Here is an 18,386-nt window from a genome sequence, read left to right as displayed (position 1 = left end):
TTCTTTAACGCGGTGGCTGTACCTGATACTTGACTTTAGGCGTGTGCGGCGCTTGGGTTTAGTGTCCTCACTACTGCTTTTGTGATGGTTTTTCTCTAAGTTGTTTTTTTTGTTTGTTTTTTTTGCAATGCCCTTTTCTTGAAATGGAATTTTTTTGCCTTTTGCTTTCCTGGGAAAAGGGCAGCCAGTCCCTTCCAGTTTCTCACGCGTGGCTGGAGTGTCTGCATCACCAGAGTTCCAGCATTGTGAGGATGGACAGCCGTGGCAGGTGGTGCCGGACACCATTAAAGAGCCCATGTGCTGCTACGTGTGAGCTGTGGTGTTTGGGCACCGGTGTGGAACTGGGTCCAGAACCTTCCATGGGCAAAGGCCAGGGGTGGTGAGTGGGAGAGTTGCGTGGCTTCATTGGGGGGCACAGGTTTCCTGCTCCATGCTGCTGGGGGGTGGGTAGAGTCAGGGTGGGTGTGCTGGTGGCCCTGTTCGGGGGGGGGGGGGGGCATGTCCCCACTTGTCTAGCTGTGGCAGGGCTGCTGACTCCACCCCTTTCCTTCTCAAGCCCATGAGGTCCTGGTAGCGGGGGCTGGCTGTCACTCTGTCACTTGATCCTCCACCTCTACCCCATCGAATGGGCAGCAAGCACCTGCTACACACTGAACTACCCACACACAGTCTGAAGGGGTCCTGACACGTTTCCTGCACAGTCATTGGTGCCCCAGACTAGGGTGTGGTGCCTGGGGCAGGCACAGTCTCCTGAGCCTGGGGTTCAGTGCAGCAGCACAAGGCCTGAGACTGCCTGGTCTGTGTTGGAGGCTGCTGTTTTATGAGGTGTGGGTGCCTTTCTTTAGGTTTGGTGCTGTCCCGCAGATGATGAAGCTCCCTGTTGGTGCTGCCTGTTGTAGTGACCATCGGCACCCGCCATGTGGGACTGCTGAGCCCTGGAGCTGGCAGGGAGGACTGGGGCCCAAATTTTACGTTTTACTTACATGAATTCGAGCATCCGCATAGCGGCCAGTGGCAACCATGCTGAGCAGTTCTTAGTTGCGGTTCCACCTCCAAATCGCAACTGCTATGCTGGGCAGTCTTGTGGGCGTTAGTGGCCCCAGCTGCTCTGCTGGTCCCCAGGAGGTGAGTTTCAGAGGTCATGGAAACTGATGGCATCGTGTGTGGCAAAGGACGGGGGTGCCCAGCTGCCCGGTGATGGGGCCTGGCGTTGAACCTTGACCTGAGCTCTCCCTCTGCAAGGAGGGAACCCAAGCCAGGCTGGGCAAGATGAGCCCCAACAGGGCAAGACAGTGCAGGCTCTCATAGGTCTGTGCAGGAGCATGCGCATGAGTAGCTGTGCACGGGTACACGGTCCGTGCATGCACACGTGCATCAACACACGTTCCACTTAAGCCCGGCCTGGTGACCCTCCCGCATTTGGCGCGCACAGTAAGTCACGGACACCAGAGTGGCAGGCGAGCAGGTGTTTTGGGATCCAGTGTCAGCTGTGGGGGAAGGGGTGCCCAGTTTCCGGGCTCACACAGGGCCTCCCCAGGCCCGCAAGCAGCCAGGTCTCCAGGCCATTAGGCCCAGCCCCATGCTGAGGACCGCCAGCACCGCCACAGCCCCAGACAGCAGGGGCACCACAGTGGCTGCGGGGAAAACATGGGGCTGTGAATCACGAAACTTGCACCCCCGACTCCCACCCCAGCACCGAAGGCCATCACCTGCGGGGGTGGCAGGCTCGTGGGAGCCATGGCAGGGGATCCCTTGAACTGAAGGCCGGGCAGGGGCTGTCAGCTGGCGGAAGCGGCCTAGAGAGCAGGGGGCTGGGCACCCGGGGAGCTTGAGCGTCAAGGGCAGGCCAGTAGAGTCGTTGCGGTAGAAGAGGGAGATGGTGACATTCCTGGAGGGAGAAAAGGAGAGTGGTACCCAGGCCCCTCCTCACCTTCCCTCCCAATGACCTTAAATCTGGAGAAGAGCTGGGCTGCTGGCTCCTGGTTAACCCAGCACCATTCCCTCCCTGCCTGGGCCACACCCTCCACCTGATACCCCATCTGACACTCTTGAGGGTTCCGTCCTGCCTCTTCCTGGCTTCTCACCCTCTGTTGTCATCCAGGTCCCCGAGGTGCCTCCGGAACTCAAAGCCCAGGCAGGCAGCATAAGGTGGCGTGTGGCCGTCATAAAGACCCAGGGCCCCCTGGAGGGCCAGGAGAGTGCTGTCGTGCTGCAGGCAGATCCAGGGCTAAGAATGGGCTTCTGGATTTGACGTCCAGCTGCCTCTCAGATGGTCCTTAGAACCAGTCCCTCCCAAACCTGCTCACACTGGAGGCAGCCCCACCAGTGACAAGTGGTCATTTTATAAAGATTGGTCAAACAGACACAAAATATGATGAGGCAGCCCCACCAGTGACAAGTGGTCATTTTATAAAGATTGGTCAAACAGACACAAAATATGATGAGGCAGCCCAGTTAAACAGCCTGTCTTTCCAGAAGAGCCAAATTCCTTCCCTTAACCCCATCACCTCCCTCCTTCCAGAATCCATACCTCTAGTGATATGGTCTAAGAGTATGGTTCGGAGATAGGAATTACTCAAGGCATTAGGCTGAGATCCCCTTGGAACTGCCAGTTCTTCTCACCCAAATTGCCACCCCATCCCTGCACCCACGTGGCACTGCATCCCTTCCCGAAAACTCACAGCTGAATACATAACCATCTTGAGGGGCAGCCCCAAGTGCTGGACCCGAGAGAAGTTAGCGAGGATGGCATCCAACAGGATCCCTGACCGGGCGAAGATACAAGAGTGCTAAGAAATCCCCAGAGGAAGGCACCTCGGCCTCCCAGCCTCCCACCTCCACGTCTCACCCCCAGTCAGCTGGGCTTTCTCTGCTGCCCGGGGTGGGCCCACGTGGGCCCCAATATCCAAAGCTGAGATCTGGGCTAGCGTCTGCAGGACATCCGGGGAGGCCCAGGATGGGAGGGGAAGACCATGGGCTTGCTGGGGAGAGACAGGGAGGGGACACTGTGACCGTGACATCCGGAACACTCCATGCTCCCCTCAGGCCCTCCTGGGCTCCCCCGTTCACTGCCATCCTCTCCTCCAACCCTCTTCTGAATCCCTCGTGGGCTGGGTCTGGTCAGGAAATTACAGCGTGGGCCACAGCGATTGCTGATTAACCACAGTAACCACCATCATTCCAGAAGCCCTGATCTGAAACCCTTGGGGCCAGAGCTGTTTCAGAATTCAGACGTTTGGTATTCTAGAAAAGTCCTGTGGTGGGTTGCCATGTACTTCATAACACATCCGTGGGTCTTAATGCATAGGCATTGCTGTCCTCCACCCCCCACCCTGTGCGACTAAGAGCATTCCCATAAGGTGGGGTCAGCAAGACAAGCAGCATCACGCAGCTTCCGGTCAGCTCCTGCCGCCCAAGCTGTAGTTTCGGCCGCTCTTCCAGTTACGGAACTGGAATTGAAAACACGTAGCTTCAAACCCTCTGGAGGGCTTCACTGTGTGCCACGCGCTGTTCTAAGCACATCGCTGTGAATTAACCCGTTTTGCTCTAAAGAGCAACCCAAAGGGTGTTGGTAAGAGCGTCACCACTCCCACTGTATAGATGGGAAAACTGAGGCACTAAAGGTTAAATGACTTGCCTGAGGGAACGCAGGTAGTGAGGGGCAAAGCTGGGATGTGAACCCTGGTGCCCTTAACGACTTGGCTGGGTGGGTGGGGCAGGAGCCTACCTGGCAAATCAGAGTGTCCAGAACCTTCCATGCCTTGCGGAGTGGCTCCCCGACCAGCGACAGCCCGGTAAAATTCTCCAGGCGAGTCAGGAAGTCCTGGAAGCCCCCGCGCTGGGTGAGCCTGACAGAGCTCCTCGCCGCGCAGGCGCTATCCTTCTCCGCCCCTCTCAATCAGCCCCGCCCATCCCGCTGGTCCTGCCCCCCTTAATCAACCCCGCCCCACCCCGCTGGTCCCGCCCCTCTCAATCAACCCTGCCCCATCCGATGGCCCCGCCCCCTCAATCAGCCCCGCCCACCACTCAGGCCACGCCTACCGTCCAGCCCTCTAGAGCGGCCTTGTACTCCGCAGCCTCCGTGGCCTCTCTCAGCAGCTCCCGGTAGCGGGGACAGCTGCGCGTTGGAAACCTCAGCAGCTGCGGAAAACTGAGACTCAGAGGGGACAGCACTGTGACTGGGGCCCGACTGCAGGCAGGGGAGTTGGAGCTGTGGCGCCCTGGCTCTGGTCCACAGTATCGCCCAGATGTGATGGCGCAGTGTGCCATTCGCGGGCTCACCCAAGAGGGCGGCTCTGCCCCAGGGAAGGGCGCGCTGCTCGGGCGCCCAGGAGCCACCCAGCCAGGCGCAGAGACTTCTCGGGGTCCTGGTCTCTCGCCAGCCCTCCCACCTCCAGGCTCTGTCCAGCCCCCTGACCTTGTCCTCAGTGACGGGCACCGTGTGCACAGGGATGGGCTGCCAGGTGGCCTCGGAGCGGCCCGGGCTGGCCTCAGGGAACAGCCCCGCGAGGTTGGCCTGAGCGCTCTCCAGCGTCCGGTCAAAGTCAGTGCTGCGGATGTACACCTGGGTGGAGTGGGGCGGGGGAAGGGGACCACGGCTGGGGTGAAAGTTCAGCCCTAGCAGCAAACCCAAGGCTTCAGATTCAGATCCGGGTCGAGGATCGGGTATTGGGAGTCAAACCTCAGGGCGGCTTCAGGGGTCTGGCCTTTAATGTTGGAAGTTGGGATCAAGGGTCAGAGGTCAATGTCAGGAACAGTTGGCTTGGGGATCAGGGATCAGAAGTCAGGTGAACACCAAGGTTGAAGGGGGTCCGTTGAGTCAATGAAAGTCAGAAAGGAAGAGCAGAATCGCTGGAGGCTGGAAGTTAGAAGTCAAGATGAGGAGGGCAGGTTGGAGGTCATGGGGTCAGAGTTCAGCACAGGTCAATCAGGGATCAGAAGTCGGAGGTCAGAGAAATGATCCTAATTGCAGATCCGTCAGGAGACAGAAGATGATACAGGAAAGTCAGATTTGATGAGGGGTAGAGGTCAAAGGTTGGAGCCCAGAGGGCAAGCAGCATCAGTGAGGGTCAAAGACAAAAGCAATCACATTTCGGAGTCAGAGATCGGTGGGGGTCAGAACACGAGCTGGAGGTCCGAAAATAAAGTCAGAGTTGCTGGAGGTCAGAGGTCAAGGTGTGACTCAGGTCGAGATGGGGTCAGAGGTCCGTGTGGGCGAGTCACTGGTACAGGGAGGGGTCAGAGATCAGACAGAAGGGGCAGGTCAGGTGGATGGGGGTCAAAGGTCAGAGGGGGAGGCCAAGGGAAGCACTGCAGTCAGTGGGGGGGTCGGTACCTCCTCGCGGCGGTACTGGGGGCTCAGGAACGACTCGTAGCGGCTCCTCAGGAAGCGGCCCAGCTCCAGCTGCTGGTGGACCCCCTCCTGGGGACAGAACAGCCTCAGCAGACCCCTCTCCCACTCCCCCTCCCCCTGCCCCCTAACTCCCATCCCCAGCTTCTCACCCTCGTCAGCTGGCCCAGGCCACGTGGCCACAGGGTGGCAATATTCTCCTTATGGGGGTCGGTGGGATAGGAGGCCAGCGGGGCCCGGTCGCCGTGGCGGAACACCTGGGGAGGGGAGCCGGTCAGGACTGGCCTGGGGGACATGAGGGGGCGGGCCTGGGGTGGGGGACACCTCACCACAGCCACGAAGACCAGGGGTCCTTCCGTCAGGGCCTGGCGCAGCAGCAGCAGCAGCAGCAGCAGCAGAGGTCCGGCCGGGTGGCCCCGAAACCCTGGCCCGGCCATTTCCACGCAGCCAGACGCTGAGCTCAGCCCTCTGTCTCTGCCGCAGCCCCACCTGGTCATTACCCCCGCCTCAGCATCCCCCCCCCAGGCCCAGAGCAGGTCCCAGCCCGCCTTCGCCCAGAGCCCAATCCCCCAGGGCCTTTGTCAGCCTTAGATTCACCCTGGATTACTCCATTTCATCTTCACCGCAGCCCCAGCAAGGGTCTGTCTCGGTGTCACCATCTCCATAGTGCAGATGGGGAAACGGAGGCACAGCAGGTATAAGTAATTTGCCGAACGGAATACAGCTAGTGATTTAAACCTAGGTGCCCTTAGGAGTTCCCTGGTGGCTCAGTGGATTAAGGACCTAGTTTGGGGTAACATCTTGTGCTGTGGGCGTGGCCAAAAGGCAAAACCAAAACCCAGGTACCCTTAAACTGGGCACAGAGAGAGGGAGAGAGACCCCTGCCCCTGCCCCACATTCTAGACTCTGCCCCCTCCTCCTTCCCCACTCCTCCCACCATGTCTTCCCTTTTGCTCACCCCTGAAATGCTGAGGCTCTTTGCAGTCCTCAAGGGCTTGTTGGTGGTTTCAGCTTCTTCTAGCATGGCCCACGGCTGGCCAAAGCCACACCCACACCCTGGAGCTGGACAGGCTGCGCTCATGTCCCAGCTTTGCCGTTTACAGTCTGTGTGGCTTTGGGCAAGTTACCCAACTTCTCTTTGCCTTAGATTCCTGACTCATAAAAATGAAGACAAGCACCGTCTAGGCCTCAGAGAGTTGCTTTGAGTAAATTCTTATTTTTATGATAAGAAACATTTCAACATTTAAAAGTCTTCTCTGGGAGTTCCCATCGAGGCTCAATGGAAACAAATCTATCATCCATGCGGATGCAGGTTCGATCCCTGGCCTTGCTCAATGGGTTAAGGATCCGGCTTTGCCATGAGCTGTGGTGTAGGTCGCAGACATGGCTCAGCTCCTGTGTTGCTGTGGCTGTGGTGTAGGCTGGCAGCTACAGCTCCGATCTGACCCCTAGGCTGGGAACCTCCATGGGTGCAGTCCTAAAAAAAACTACTAAAATAAAATAAAATAAAATCCTAAAACGTACTCATCTTAGTGGATTCTATTTTTTTTTAATTTTACAAACTAGAAAATTTGCCTGAGACCACCCCACTCACAGATGCCAGAGTTGGGATTCGAATCGCCCCACTGGCCCCGGAGCAGGTGTCTCTTACTTGGCACCACTGGCAAGGGCCTCTGGGCTGCTCTCTGCTCAGCAGCTGAGACAAGACAGCAGGTGATCGCTTGATCAACACAGGCTGGGAATGTACTGTCTCGAGATGCAAAGTTGTAGCCATTCTGTGCAGAGATGGAATCCTGGATTATGAGGGCTGAGCACGTGCTTCTGTCCTCTGTATTCCAGTAACCCAGAAGTTAACTGCTTTTTGTTTTTGTTTTTTGCCACTCTCCCAGCAAGTGGAAGTTCCCGGGCCAGGGATCAAACCTGTGGCACAGCAGTGACCCAAGCCACCACAGTGACAACGCCAGGTCCTTAACCCCCTGCACCACAAGGGAACTCCCAGAAGTTAGTCCTAAAAGCAAAATGGGGAGTTCCTGTTGTGGCGCAGCGGAAACAAATCTGACTAGTATCCATGAGGAGACTGGTGCAATCCCTGGCCTTGCTCAGTGGGTTAAGGATCCGGCATTGCCATCAGCTGTGTTGTAGGTCGCAGATGTGGTTCGGAGCCCTTGTTGCTGTGGCCGTGGTGTAGGCTGGCAGCTGTAGCCATGATTCGACCCCTAGCCTAGGAATCTCCATATGTCATGGGTGCAGCCTAAAAAGCAAAAATAAAGCAAAAGAAAAGAAATAAAGTAAAATAAAATAAAAGCAAGATGGGGAGTTCCCATTGTGGCTCAGCAGGTAAAGAACCTGACTAGTATCCATGAGGATGCGGGTTCAATCCTTGGCCTCACTCAATGGGTTAAGGGTTCTGAGTTGCTGTGGCTGTGGTGTAGGCCGGTGGCTATAGCTCCAATTAGACCCCTAGCCTGGGAACCTCCATATGCCGCGGGGGCAGCCCTAGAAATAAGTAAATAAATAACTAAGTAAATAAATGCAAGACAGACAAAAAAAAAAAAAAAAAGACTTAGGTACCTGTCTACAAAACTCGCAGGATTGCTGGCGGAGCAAAAGCCGGGGCCTGGCGCAAGAGGGCTGTGGGAGTCACGGGCGTGTCCCTGTCCCCGTGGCCCAGAGATGGGGAAGCTGTGGCCTCTGCCCTGCTTTCTGCCATGATGACGGCTGCCCCTGCCCCCACACTGGAGACCAGGCTCTGGCAGGCTCGGTCCCACCACGGCTCTTGCATCCGACAGACCCCTTAGGAAGAAATTTTTCCTGGCCACTTCGGCTGCTCTCCTGGCCTCCAGCCTCCCCCTCCCGGCGATATTTCCGGCCCTCAGAGCTGGCCTGGTGCCTCCCCGGCTCCCAGCCCTCCCACGGCTTCCCAGAGCCCCCCCAGGGCTGCAGGTCTGGACTCCCCCATCTCAAGTGTCCCCTCCATGTGGCCGTCTGCATCCAAAGGCCCCTCTTGCCCCAGGCAGCTGCCTCAAGGCCCCTCTACCCAGCATGCCCTTCTCCCGTCACCATGGCTGCCATTCTGGTCTCCCAGACGACCCCCTGGCAGGTTCTGCCCACTGGTCTTTCTCTCTCTGGCTCAGAGGCCCAGCACAGGGAGAGGGAGCCACCCTGCAGCCGAGACCCATGGCCATGAACTTTCAGGAAGTGAGGAGGGGCCCGGAGAGGGGAGGAGGGAGGGAGGGAAGGGGAGGGGTCCTGACCTCTGACCCCTCCCCCCAGAATGTGACTCTGGCCATGGCCGTGTTTACCATCCTCGCCTCCATTTACTTCTTCAACAAGGTGAGTGGCAAGAGGGCCGCGGTAGCAGGCTGGGTCTCTGGCCCTATGCCCTTCCCGTGAGCATCCTGGCCGCTCTTCCTCGCTCATGTTTCTCTGTATGTCTTTTCCTCTCAGGCTCAGCAATGAGAAGACACAGGACCCCCTCATCCCAGAGCCCTGTCTCTGCCCCAACCATGACTGTGGCCTCGGAAGCCAAATAAATGTGACCGAATCAGCTCATCCTTCTCCATCCTACCTGCTTGAGGGCCAGGCTTCCGGGTCAGAGAGCAGAGGCCTGGACTCCTGGCTCTGTGGAAGGCGAGGGCTGGGGTAGGGAGCTCGACGTGCAGGTTTGTGGCTAGGCGCCCAGAGTCCAAGCTGGGTTTTGAGGGATAAGTAGGAGTCTGCCACGAGCATTTAGAGAGGCTGGAGGACATTCCAAAGGCGGATGCAAGAGAAGTTCAGATTTAGTCCTTCTCTCTGAGCCCTGGTTTTCTTCTCAGTCAGACAAAAGTGAACATCTTTTTCCAGTGGGCCCCAGAAGGCCATGGCAAGGGCAGCCTGAGATCAAAGATGTGAATGGCATTTGCAGGCTGCAAGGGGTCTGCAGTCGTCCTCTGATGTCTTGTCTCAACACATCTTTCTCTTTTCTTAGAAAACTCCTATTCAGCCTTCAAGACCCACTGTAAACACCCCTTCCTATAAAAGTGTCCAGACCTCAAGACCCGCAGTTACTGGCCCCCTCACAAACTATCTCCTCCCCATTCCCTGTCTCCATCCCCAGTAGATGGAGCGCCCTGGGTGACACCCCAGCCTTTGGTTGAGCTTCATCCTTTTTTCTCACCAAATAAATAAGATGATTTTCAACTCAAGATCTAAAAAGGCAGCTTCTGGAGTTCCCGTCGTGGCGCAGTGGTTAACGAATCCGACTAGGAACCATGAGGTTGCGGGTTCGGTCCCTGCCCTTGCTCAGTGGGTTAACGATCCGGTGTTGCCGTGAGCTGTGGTGTAGGTTGCAGACATGGCTTGGATCCCGCGTTGCTGTGGCTCTGGTGTAGGCCGGTGGCTATGGCTCCGATTCGACCCCTAGCCTGGGAACCTCCATATGCCGCAGGGGCGGCCCAAGAAATAGCAAAAAGACAAAAAAATAAATAAATAAATAAAAAATAAAAAGGCAGCTTCTGAGTAGGGTGACTGAACATGCTGGGTTTCCCAGGAAAGGCCTAGCAAGTTCCAATCAGGAACGGAACTATAGGAGTTCCCATCGTGGCTCAGTGGTTAAGGAACCCCACTAGCATCCATGAGGACTCGGGTTCCATCCCTGGCCGCGCTCAGCGGGTTAAGGATCCGGCGTGGCTGTGACGTAGGTCAGTGGCTACAGCTCTGATTGGACCCCCAGCCTGGGAACCTCCATAGGCCGCGGGTGCGGCCCTAAAAAGACAAAAAAAAAAAAAAAAAGGAACGGAACTATAATCTCACTGTAAATTTGGCTTGAGGATTACTCTGGGCCCATTGTTCCAGCATAATTTGTAACAGCGCCCGCCTCGTTCGCAAAAAGCGGTCCTGATGGAGAAGGTGGTCTTACTTACAGGAGACCTTGGTTGCAGAACTAAGAGTAACCACACGAGGGCAGTGTTGGACCACGTGCCCAGGCAGAGGGGGCCACGGTTTCCGCACTGTTAGAACTGAGACCAGGGGAGGCATCGGTCCCGGAGGAGGCTTCCAACCCGCTTCCCCAGGACCACAGCCCCGCCCCCTCCTCTCCCAGCCCCCACAGGGCCTTTCTACAGAGCTGACCTGTCCCTCCTTGCTCACAGCATTCCCACAGCTCCCCAGCCCTCCTGGAAAGAGAACCCTTACCCTGGCATCAGGGGCTGTGTACGACTGGACGCCCGTCCAGCTGTTGATTTTTTTTTTTTTTAAGTCTTTTTAGGGCCACATCAGTGGCATATGGAGGTTCCCAGGCTAGGGGTCAAATGCGAGATGTAGCTGCCAGCCTACGCCACAGCCACAGCAGTGCGGATCCAAGCCGCATCTGCAGCCTACACCACGGCTCACCACAACCTTCAGTCCTTAACCCACTGAGCGAGTCCAGGGATCAAACCCTCATCCTCATGGATACTAGTCGGGTTCTTAACCCGCTGAGCCACAATGGGAACTCCGGATGTTAATTTTTTAAAAAACTCAGTCACCTCCTACACCTCCTCTGTGGGATACACTTAACCATGAGAAATGGTCCAAAAAAAAAAAAAAAAAAAAAGCCACACCCCAGGGCCTTTGCACATGCTGTGCTGCCTGCCCAGTGCCCTTTGCCACCTCTATTCTGTGTCTGTGTCAGCTCTACCTGGAAGGATTCCTAAAACCCCTCCCAATCAGAGAGTCTGCCTGCCTCTTATCCCCCACCTCCCTCCACCCCCTCCTCCCTCCACCCCCTCCAGGCCCTACCATCCACCGTTCTTGGCTACGACTGGGCGCAAGAAGCTGGGGGCACACAGATTGGGATCTGCTGGGCTCCCAGATTGGACTTGGCTATCAATGTTTGTAAAAGAAACAGCTGTTGGCAAAGAAGTAGGTCTTTGTTCCGGGAGGGGGTGGGGGGTGCCTCCATTCCCACCTCCAGGGTCTCAGCGTCATGCTGGGTCTCAGGCCCCTGGGAGCGATCGAGTTTGCATTGTCACAACCACAGGCACTTGGAGAAGGATGGGGCTCAGCCGCTGCCCGCGGGACTCCCTGGGGAGCTTTTGAAACTCCTGAGAGCCCAGCTCCGCCCTGGACCACTTAAACCACAGCGCCTGGGGCTGGGGCCTGGGCTTCGATTTGGATTTGAAAAGCTCCCCCGGAGATTCTAATGTTGCCGACCGGGTCAGGAGGCATCAGTGTAAAGCTTTTTCCAAAGACAGAAGCGATAGATTTTCCCCCCTAGGCGCTCTGTGCTTTTCTGAAGGAGCTCAAACAGCTCAGCTCAGAACATGGAACCTGAATGAATCTTTAGTTTGGAAACTTCTGGGAGTTTGAAAACTAAAGAGGACCGGCAGCCTCGTGTCCCAGGGGACAGGGGACATCCAAGGGGTGGTTGGGAGGCACACAGGTATTTCAAAAGGCAGCAAGAGGACAGATAACAGTCGGTGTCCTGGGGACCCCGGAAATCCAGGGGCCCAGTGCCGTCTTATGTGACTGGGTTCCACTGTTGGGGACCTAGTTGTCCCAATGCCAACGACACGTTTTAGCCCTGAGGGTCCCACAGCCCCGGTCTTGTATCACTCAGTCCTGGGCTAATGGGATGGTTGGTGCCGAATTCCTATCGCGTCTATACCATCCTCAGATCCGGGCCTGTGTCTATCTATCTGTCTCTCTCCCAATCTGTCTTTCTTTCTCCCCTTCAGTCTGAGACTTGTTCTTTTTTCATCTCCTCTGGGGTCTTTGTCTCCATATCTTTTTCTGTCTTGTTTCCCATTTGGTCCCTCAAGGAGCAGCCGGACCTGTCTCCAACCTCGTCTCTGACCACTGCATCTGTGTGATGCTACTGCGCCTGCGTTGCCACACTTTCCCCCCCCCGCCCCGCCCCCCATATCTTCTTCCACTTTGCCTGCTTTTCCTCTGCATCCCTGTCCCCCGCCTCTGGGTCCCTGTCCCCTCGCCCTGGGGCCTTGTCCCCCTCTCTAAACCTGTCTTTCTCGGTGTCTCACACTCTCCTGAATTTCGTAAGATGGGAGACCCCCCCCTTCTCACCATCCCCAATATCCTCACTCCCCCCCAAGTAATTTCCCTTCAGTTCCTCTGAGGACACCTGAGCCTCCATCCCCAGGGCCCGACCCCACCCGTCTCCTCCACAGACTCCCCACTCTGGGAGGACCAGAGGGCCTAGCATAGGGGCCACCTGAAGGCCCAGTCCCCGCACGCATAGAACAGTGGGTTGAGGCAGCCACTGCCCCCCCACACCCGGGGGGAGCCCCAAAGGTCTAAGCAGCACCCAAGCCTCCCTCACATCCAGCCTGGGCTCTCGCATCCCCACCAGCCTCAACAGAAGCAGCAGGTGGAGGGAGAACCAGCAGAGAAACAGCAGGGCCCCCGTGACCCAAGGGCCTCCCCCCTGAGCCTTCCCAGCTGCAGCCTGGCCTCCAGGAAGCTGCGAAAGGCACTCTGCACTGCCAGTGGCACCCCAAAGCCCAACACTGGCTGATCCAGTGCCTGGCCGGAGGATGGGTGAGGAGGTGCCGCCACAGGTGTTTGGTTATAAGGATCGGCCCAGCTCACCTGGCCCACCAGGGTGCTCAGGGCCAGTCTGCCCAGGACCAGCAGTAGGAGCCAGAACCCAATGACCCAGAAAACTGCCCTGTGGGCCACGCGATGGTTCAGTGCTCAGGTGGGCTGGAGCACAGAGGGGCAGCAGTCAGCATCTGCATGGGTCAACAGGCGGCCGCTGGGCATAGAAGCTCAGGGAGGCGAGGCCGGGGTCCAGGTGGCAGAAGATGCTCCCCAGGGGCCAACAGGAGCGCATCCAGGTGAGGGGCAGGGGCAGGGGCAGGAAGACAGTGAGGGCAGCATCCACGGTGGCCGGGTGGCCGAACCAGGCAGCTGACAGAGGGGGAGGCAGGAGGGGGCCTGCTGCTTGGATCAGCAGGCTGTGGCCGGCTGCCTCCAGGAGGTAGGGGTGAGGGCGGCCAAGGAGCAGAAGAGGAAGAGGGCAGTCCCCGCGGGCACATGGCTCCAGAGGGTGACGGCTGCCAAGGCTCCCCCACGGTGTGGGTGATGCTGTTGGGACCCATCGGCCTCCAGGTCCGCAAGTCCCAAATCCACCCCGCCTTCCGGGTGTCCTTCCAGGGTCCTTCTCAGGGGGCAATCAGGTTTGCATTGTCACAACCACAGGCGCTTGGAGAGGGATGGGGTTCAGCCGCTGCCCGCGGGACTCCCTGGGGAGCTTTTGAAACTCCTGAGAGCCCAGCTCCGCCCTGGACCACTTAAACCACAGCACCCGGGGCTGGGGCCTGGGCTTCGATTTGGATTTGAAAAGCTCCCCTTGGAGAGTATAACGTTGCCAACTGGAGTCAAGAGGCAAGAGTGTAATGCCCTGTCCTCAGGGCGGGGGCAGAAGGGGGGCTCTGTCCTCTCCCCCTTGCGCCCCCTCACGTCTCCCAGAATCACTGATTCTCTGCCTGCATCCCCTGCTGCATCCCCATCACACTGGCCCATCTCAGTCTCCACCTCACCTCAGCCCAGCCTCCTCCCCAGCCTCCCTGCCTCCAGGCATCGCCTCCAGTCCAAAGGGGACCTGCCGCTCCCCTGCTCACAGGCTTCCCCTGGCTCCCCAGGGTCCCTGGCCACAGTCTCAGCCCCCTCAGCCTAGGGTGGAGATCCTCAGTGGCCCACCCCCCTCGTCTATATCCCCTCCCCCCATCATTGCATCAACCAGCTCCTCGCTCCAGTCTCCTGCCCTCTGCATCCCTGGCGACTTTGTCCATTCTCTCAGGACACCTGTATCCTTCACAGGCTGTAGGGCCTGGCTGTGCCAAGCCTCTGACAGCTCCACCTTTCAGGTGGGGAAACTGAGGCTCAGAGCAGGAGAGACACTTGCTCAAAAGCAAAACAGACCTGGAGTTCCTGTGCGACTCAGTGGGTTGAGAACCTGACACTAGGAGGTGTCAGGTGGGTTAAGGATCCGTGGTTGCCGTGAGCTGTGGCTTAGGTTGCAGATGCGGCTCGGATCCCGCGTTGCTGTGGCTGCAGGGTAGACCGGCAACTGCAGCTGTGATTCAACCCCTAGCCTGGAAATTTCCATATGCCACTGGTGCAGCCCTAAAAAGCAAAAAAAAAAAAAAAAAAAATCAAAGCAGACCAAGCAAGACTGCGAGCCTGGATCTGAACCCCCATCTGCATGACCTCAGAGGCTAAGGTGTTAACTCGGGGGCCTGCTCTGGCCTCCATGTCCTGCTCTGTGCCTCTGTTGTCCTGAGCTCACCAGTAGGTGGCAAGCAGGCGTCTTCCAGGGTAACTGAGAAGGGAACCGGCGGCCTGATCTCCCAGGGGGAATCTGGGATTGGGCAGCTCACAAGTGGATACAAATCAGAGGGGCCACCAGCAGGGTCCGAGCATGGGCCTCGGGTTCCCCTCTGTGAACGGAAGGATCAGCTTGTGCACCTGGGCGCAGTCTCCCCATCACCCCCCCAGGGTGTGGTCTGAGGGCCTCCACCTGGCATTTGCAGCCCTACCTATTGTGACTCCGCCCACATCCCCAGCCCCCTAGCTCACCACTTCCCTTCCTTCTGCTCTGGATTTTCTAGAACAAGTCACGGGGTTTCATGCACACATGCACACACCCAGCCTTGGTCCTCACTATTTCCTCATTCTGGACAACTTTACACTATCGTTCCAGCCAACGAACTCCTACTCATGCTTCAGAACCCGACTGAGCACCACCATCCCCAGAAACCCTTCTCTGACTACTACAGACCGCCTAAACTAAATTGGGTATCACCTTCATTATACATAGGGTCTCTGAGAGGTTCAGCTAAGGGCAGGAAGTGTCAGTAACACACAGGGCAGTGTACCTTCACATGTACCTTTTTCTTTTCTTTTCTTTTTCTGGCCGGGCCCACAGCACGTGGAAGTTCCTGGGCTAGGAATGGAACCTTCGCCATGGCAGCAACCCAAGCCACTGCAGTGACAATGCTGGATCCTGAACCCAAAGTGCCACAAGGGAACTCCAACAAGTGCCATTTTAATTTTGTTTCCTAAGAATCCAGTGAGAATGATACTATTGCTCTCCTCATCTTTTGTTGTTGAGTTTTAGGGCTGCATCCATGGCATGTGGAGGTTCTCAGGCTAGGGGTCGAATCAGAGCTGTAGCCGCCGGCCTACGCCACAGCCACAGCAACACGGGATCCGAGCCGCGTCTGCGACCTGCACCACAGCTCACAGCAACGCCAGATCCTTAACCCCTTGATCGAGGCCAGGGATCGAACCAACATCCTCATGGACCCTAGTCAGGTTCATTACTGCTGAGCCACAGTGGGAACTGACAGGAATACACCCATTTTAGAGAACAGCAATTGGAGGCTCACAGAAGGCCACATGCTTCACGGCTGAGTTCACCCCTGGAGTAAGAGGGGGTAGAAAGTTGGAGACAGGCCTCAGGCAGAGGGGTATCTGGACCCAGGATGGCCAAGAGAGAGGCGGAGAGGGTGTGGCCAGGCTATGGCAGAGAGGGGCAGGGATGGGGAATGGGTGGAGGAGGGGGTGTAGATGCCTGGCTCTGCCAGGCTTCACCCGGTGGCTCCTGGGGCTGCAAAGTGACCAAGACTGGGGCAGGGGAGAGGGGAGGAGGAGAGGGGTCCTGGATTGGAGCCCACGACCAGCTCTCCCTCCCTTCCCTGCCTCTCTCCCTGTCTGCCGTGCCCCTCCCCCCACTCTCCCTCCTCCATCCCCCACCACCCTGGGCCCCTGCTCAGGCCCCCTCCTCTTTCCCTGGACCCTCCCCCACCCCCACTGGTCTCTGTCCGGTCCCTACGGGGCCCCAGAGGGATCTTTCTACACTCAGCGTTGACCCTCCCCCTTCCCTGCTCACATACCTCCCATGGCTCCCCAGTACCCCTGGACAGAGTCCCAGCTCCTTAGCCTGGCCTCCCATGGTGGCCCATCAGAGCCTCCAATTTCACCCCTCATGGCCTTGCCCTTGAGCTCTGGGCACCACACACCTGGTATCTGCTCTGCCGCACCGGGACTGCCTAAATTCTCACCATCTGTGTCCCATCTACGCCCTCTTTGAGATGAGTGTCCTGGCTGGACTTTCCCCCAGCAGGACCCACCACGGGGAGGGAGGGGATGTTGGGGAAAAGGTGACCTCCGCTCAGATCGTCAGTGTCGGAAAGCGGGACACACAAACACCGGGAGATCTCGACAAGGCTCTTCTGCGGAAAGGCACTGGTGCTCAAAAAGCAGCAAAAAGAAGGGAGCTTCCCCCCCCCCCCCATTTATCCCTAACCCAAGCGGTACATCTGTCCCCTTCCCATTGGTCAGGTCAGGGCGCACATTCTTCTCGGTTGGCTAATTTGAAACAAATTGTTAGCGGGGAGAAGAGGGAAAGGGGGCGCGGAGGAGGGTGTCTGAGACCAAGCAGGAACAAAATGGAGTAACCAAGGCTTCCTTTGATAGAAAAGGCGTATGTTAATTCTCACACAGGGAGGCACCTGGAGGGTCCCCTTTTCCTTTTCTTTTCTGGCCCCTTCAAGGCATATGGAGTTCCCAGGCCAGGGATCAGATCCGAGCCGCGGTTGGGACCTATGCCCCGACCGCGGCAACGCGGGATGCCAGGCTGGGGGGGCCTGGGGATCGAACCTGTGTCCCAGCTCTGTTGAGACACCGCCACTGATGCGCCCCAGCAGAAACTCCAGGGTCCCCATTTTCAAGTGATTGTATCACTGAACACTCTGTAAACCCAGGTTTGGGTCCGTGGAAGACTGCGGAGGTGGGGAGGATACGGCTCCCGCCCCAGCACAGGAGACACGGAAGCATTGAAACAGACAAGGACGGAGGGCCGTCACGTGGCCATCTTATTCCACACGAACCAGAATGCGGATCGGGAGACCCGCAGCCCAGCTGGCCGGGACCGCCACGGTGCTGACTTTGCATGCTGCCCGGGACATCCTAACCCCGGCCCGGACTCGGGGCGAGCAAGTGTCTACCCCAGGGAGACAACGCCGCCGGGCGGTTCCTTCAACGGGAAAAGCACCTATGACTTTGCAGCCGCAGAGGGAAGGTTTCAGGTGTCGGGGTTGAGGAGGCTCCTGACAGCTATTTCCCGACACTGGCTGACAGTCTGTCTGTCTCCCACGGCTGGGAACATCGCAAACCAGGCCAGCTGCGGGGCGCCGTCTCCCATCCTTGCCGAGAGGCACAGAGGTGGTGATTAAGAGCGCGTAACTGCCTCCCTCCTTCCTGGAGGCGCGCATCTTTCTGTCTTTCCTAATCCGGGGGCTCCGCGAGGGCAGGCGCTGCGTTCTTGCCAAGCACGCTTGAATCCCAGAGGAGAGCCGCGATTTGGGCCTACTATGTGCTCCGTGAGTACCTGTTGGGACCGAGTATGACGTGGCGCTGGGGGCTGAAGGATGGAGCCCGTCAGCAAGGCCCTTGGGAGGTTAGCCCCGCCTCCTCGAATGTAGGCCCCGCCCCTCCCGTCTCGACCCCGCCCACCGGAGTACCTGTGCCTCCACCGTAGGGGTCTTTGTCTCCACCTTTTCATCTTCAGGGCCTAGAATTGTGCAGGTCCGCTGACAGGCACTCAGGAGAGAGAAGTGGATGGATTCGTTCGGTCAAACCGCTCAAGGCTTGACTACCACTTACTTGCTGTGTGACCTTTGGTGAGTGACTTGACCTCTCTGAGCTTCTGAGTTTCCTCGTCAATGGACCTAATAGGGTCGACTCCTTTATAAAGCTCTGGATAGCACCTGGAGCCCAGGACACCATCAGTACCTGTGAGCCATCCTTAGGGGATGAGCCGTCCTTAGGGGATGAATGAGGGTGTGAACCGCCTTCTTGGCTGCTCATGGAAAGCATATTAGAGAAGGATTTTCAGTCCCTTTTTGGCAGAGGAAGAATCTGAGGTTCAGGGCATCTTCTACCACCACCCCTCAAGGAGACTGATTAAAGAAATGCTGATTTCCGTGCTGGGCCATGTCCAGAGGCTGCGGCTGCTCGTTAGATCTCAGAACCCTCCTCATCCATCCTGCCA

General features: G+C 57.6%; 1 protein-coding gene, 2 long non-coding RNA genes and 1 pseudogene across 11 annotated transcripts; 2 read left to right on the top strand and 2 right to left on the bottom strand.

Annotated features, from left to right (window-relative positions):
- Window positions 1-1,451: 1,451 nt before the first annotated feature.
- On the bottom strand, window positions 1,452-6,369 carry ACP4 (acid phosphatase 4). Of its 9 annotated transcripts, XM_013998709.3 has the most exons (12): window positions 6,309-6,369; window positions 5,680-5,824; window positions 5,503-5,607; window positions 5,336-5,422; window positions 4,418-4,564; window positions 4,042-4,140; window positions 3,728-3,823; window positions 2,849-2,981; window positions 2,682-2,764; window positions 2,085-2,209; window positions 1,710-1,888; window positions 1,452-1,634 (listed from the first exon to the last, which is right to left on the bottom strand). In XM_013998709.3, the coding sequence occupies exons 2-12, from the start codon at window positions 5,785-5,787 to the stop codon at window positions 1,519-1,521; spliced, it is 1,278 nt and encodes a 425-aa protein (XP_013854163.1). In that variant the 5' UTR covers window positions 5,788-5,824; window positions 6,309-6,369; the 3' UTR covers window positions 1,452-1,518. The 9 variants fall into 9 exon arrangements, 8 of the variants coding, with proteins under 8 accessions (XP_013854163.1, XP_084817874.1, XP_084817873.1 ...); XM_084961748.1 differs by having other exon boundaries at window positions 1,452-1,888; window positions 5,680-5,839; XM_084961747.1 differs by having other exon boundaries at window positions 1,452-1,888.
- Window positions 2,085-3,810, top strand: LOC146402418 (uncharacterized). Its single transcript, XR_014806621.1, has 2 exons — window positions 2,085-2,379; window positions 2,446-3,810. It is a non-coding gene; the product is annotated as an uncharacterized LOC146402418 (long non-coding RNA).
- A 2,077-nt stretch (window positions 6,370-8,446) lies between the features above and the next one.
- LOC146402417 (uncharacterized) lies at window positions 8,447-8,903 on the top strand. The gene is made up of 3 exons (XR_014806626.1): window positions 8,447-8,548; window positions 8,624-8,683; window positions 8,798-8,903. It is a non-coding gene; the product is annotated as an uncharacterized LOC146402417 (long non-coding RNA).
- Window positions 8,904-12,679: 3,776 nt separating this feature from the next.
- LOC146402416 (uncharacterized) lies at window positions 12,680-17,301 on the bottom strand (annotated as a pseudogene).
- Window positions 17,302-18,386: the final 1,085 nt, after the last annotated feature.

Source organism: Sus scrofa, chromosome 6, assembly GCF_054392235.1.
Source record: "Sus scrofa isolate SSC_HxYL_T2T_F1_AM1 chromosome 6, Sscrofa_HxYL_maternal_Yorkshire_Landrace_v2.0, whole genome shotgun sequence".
Taxonomy (NCBI): domain Eukaryota; kingdom Metazoa; phylum Chordata; class Mammalia; order Artiodactyla; family Suidae; genus Sus; species Sus scrofa.
This window is presented reverse-complemented; position numbering and strand designations above follow the sequence as displayed.

Bases quoted from the DNA above. Each gene is read 5' to 3' on its own strand.
- ACP4 (XM_084961748.1), bottom strand. From the start codon at position 5,787: ATGGCCGGGCCAGGGTTTCGGGGCCACCCGGCCGGACCTCTGCTGCTG. The intron at 3,824-4,041 runs GTAGGCGTGGCC...GGGGGCTTCCAG, and splicing joins CCGCTCTAGAGGGCTGGACG to GACTTCCTGACTCGCCTGGA. The intron at 1,889-2,084 runs GTGAGAAGCCAG...TTCTCCCTCCAG, and splicing joins GACCTGGATGACAACAGAGG to GAATGTCACCATCTCCCTCT.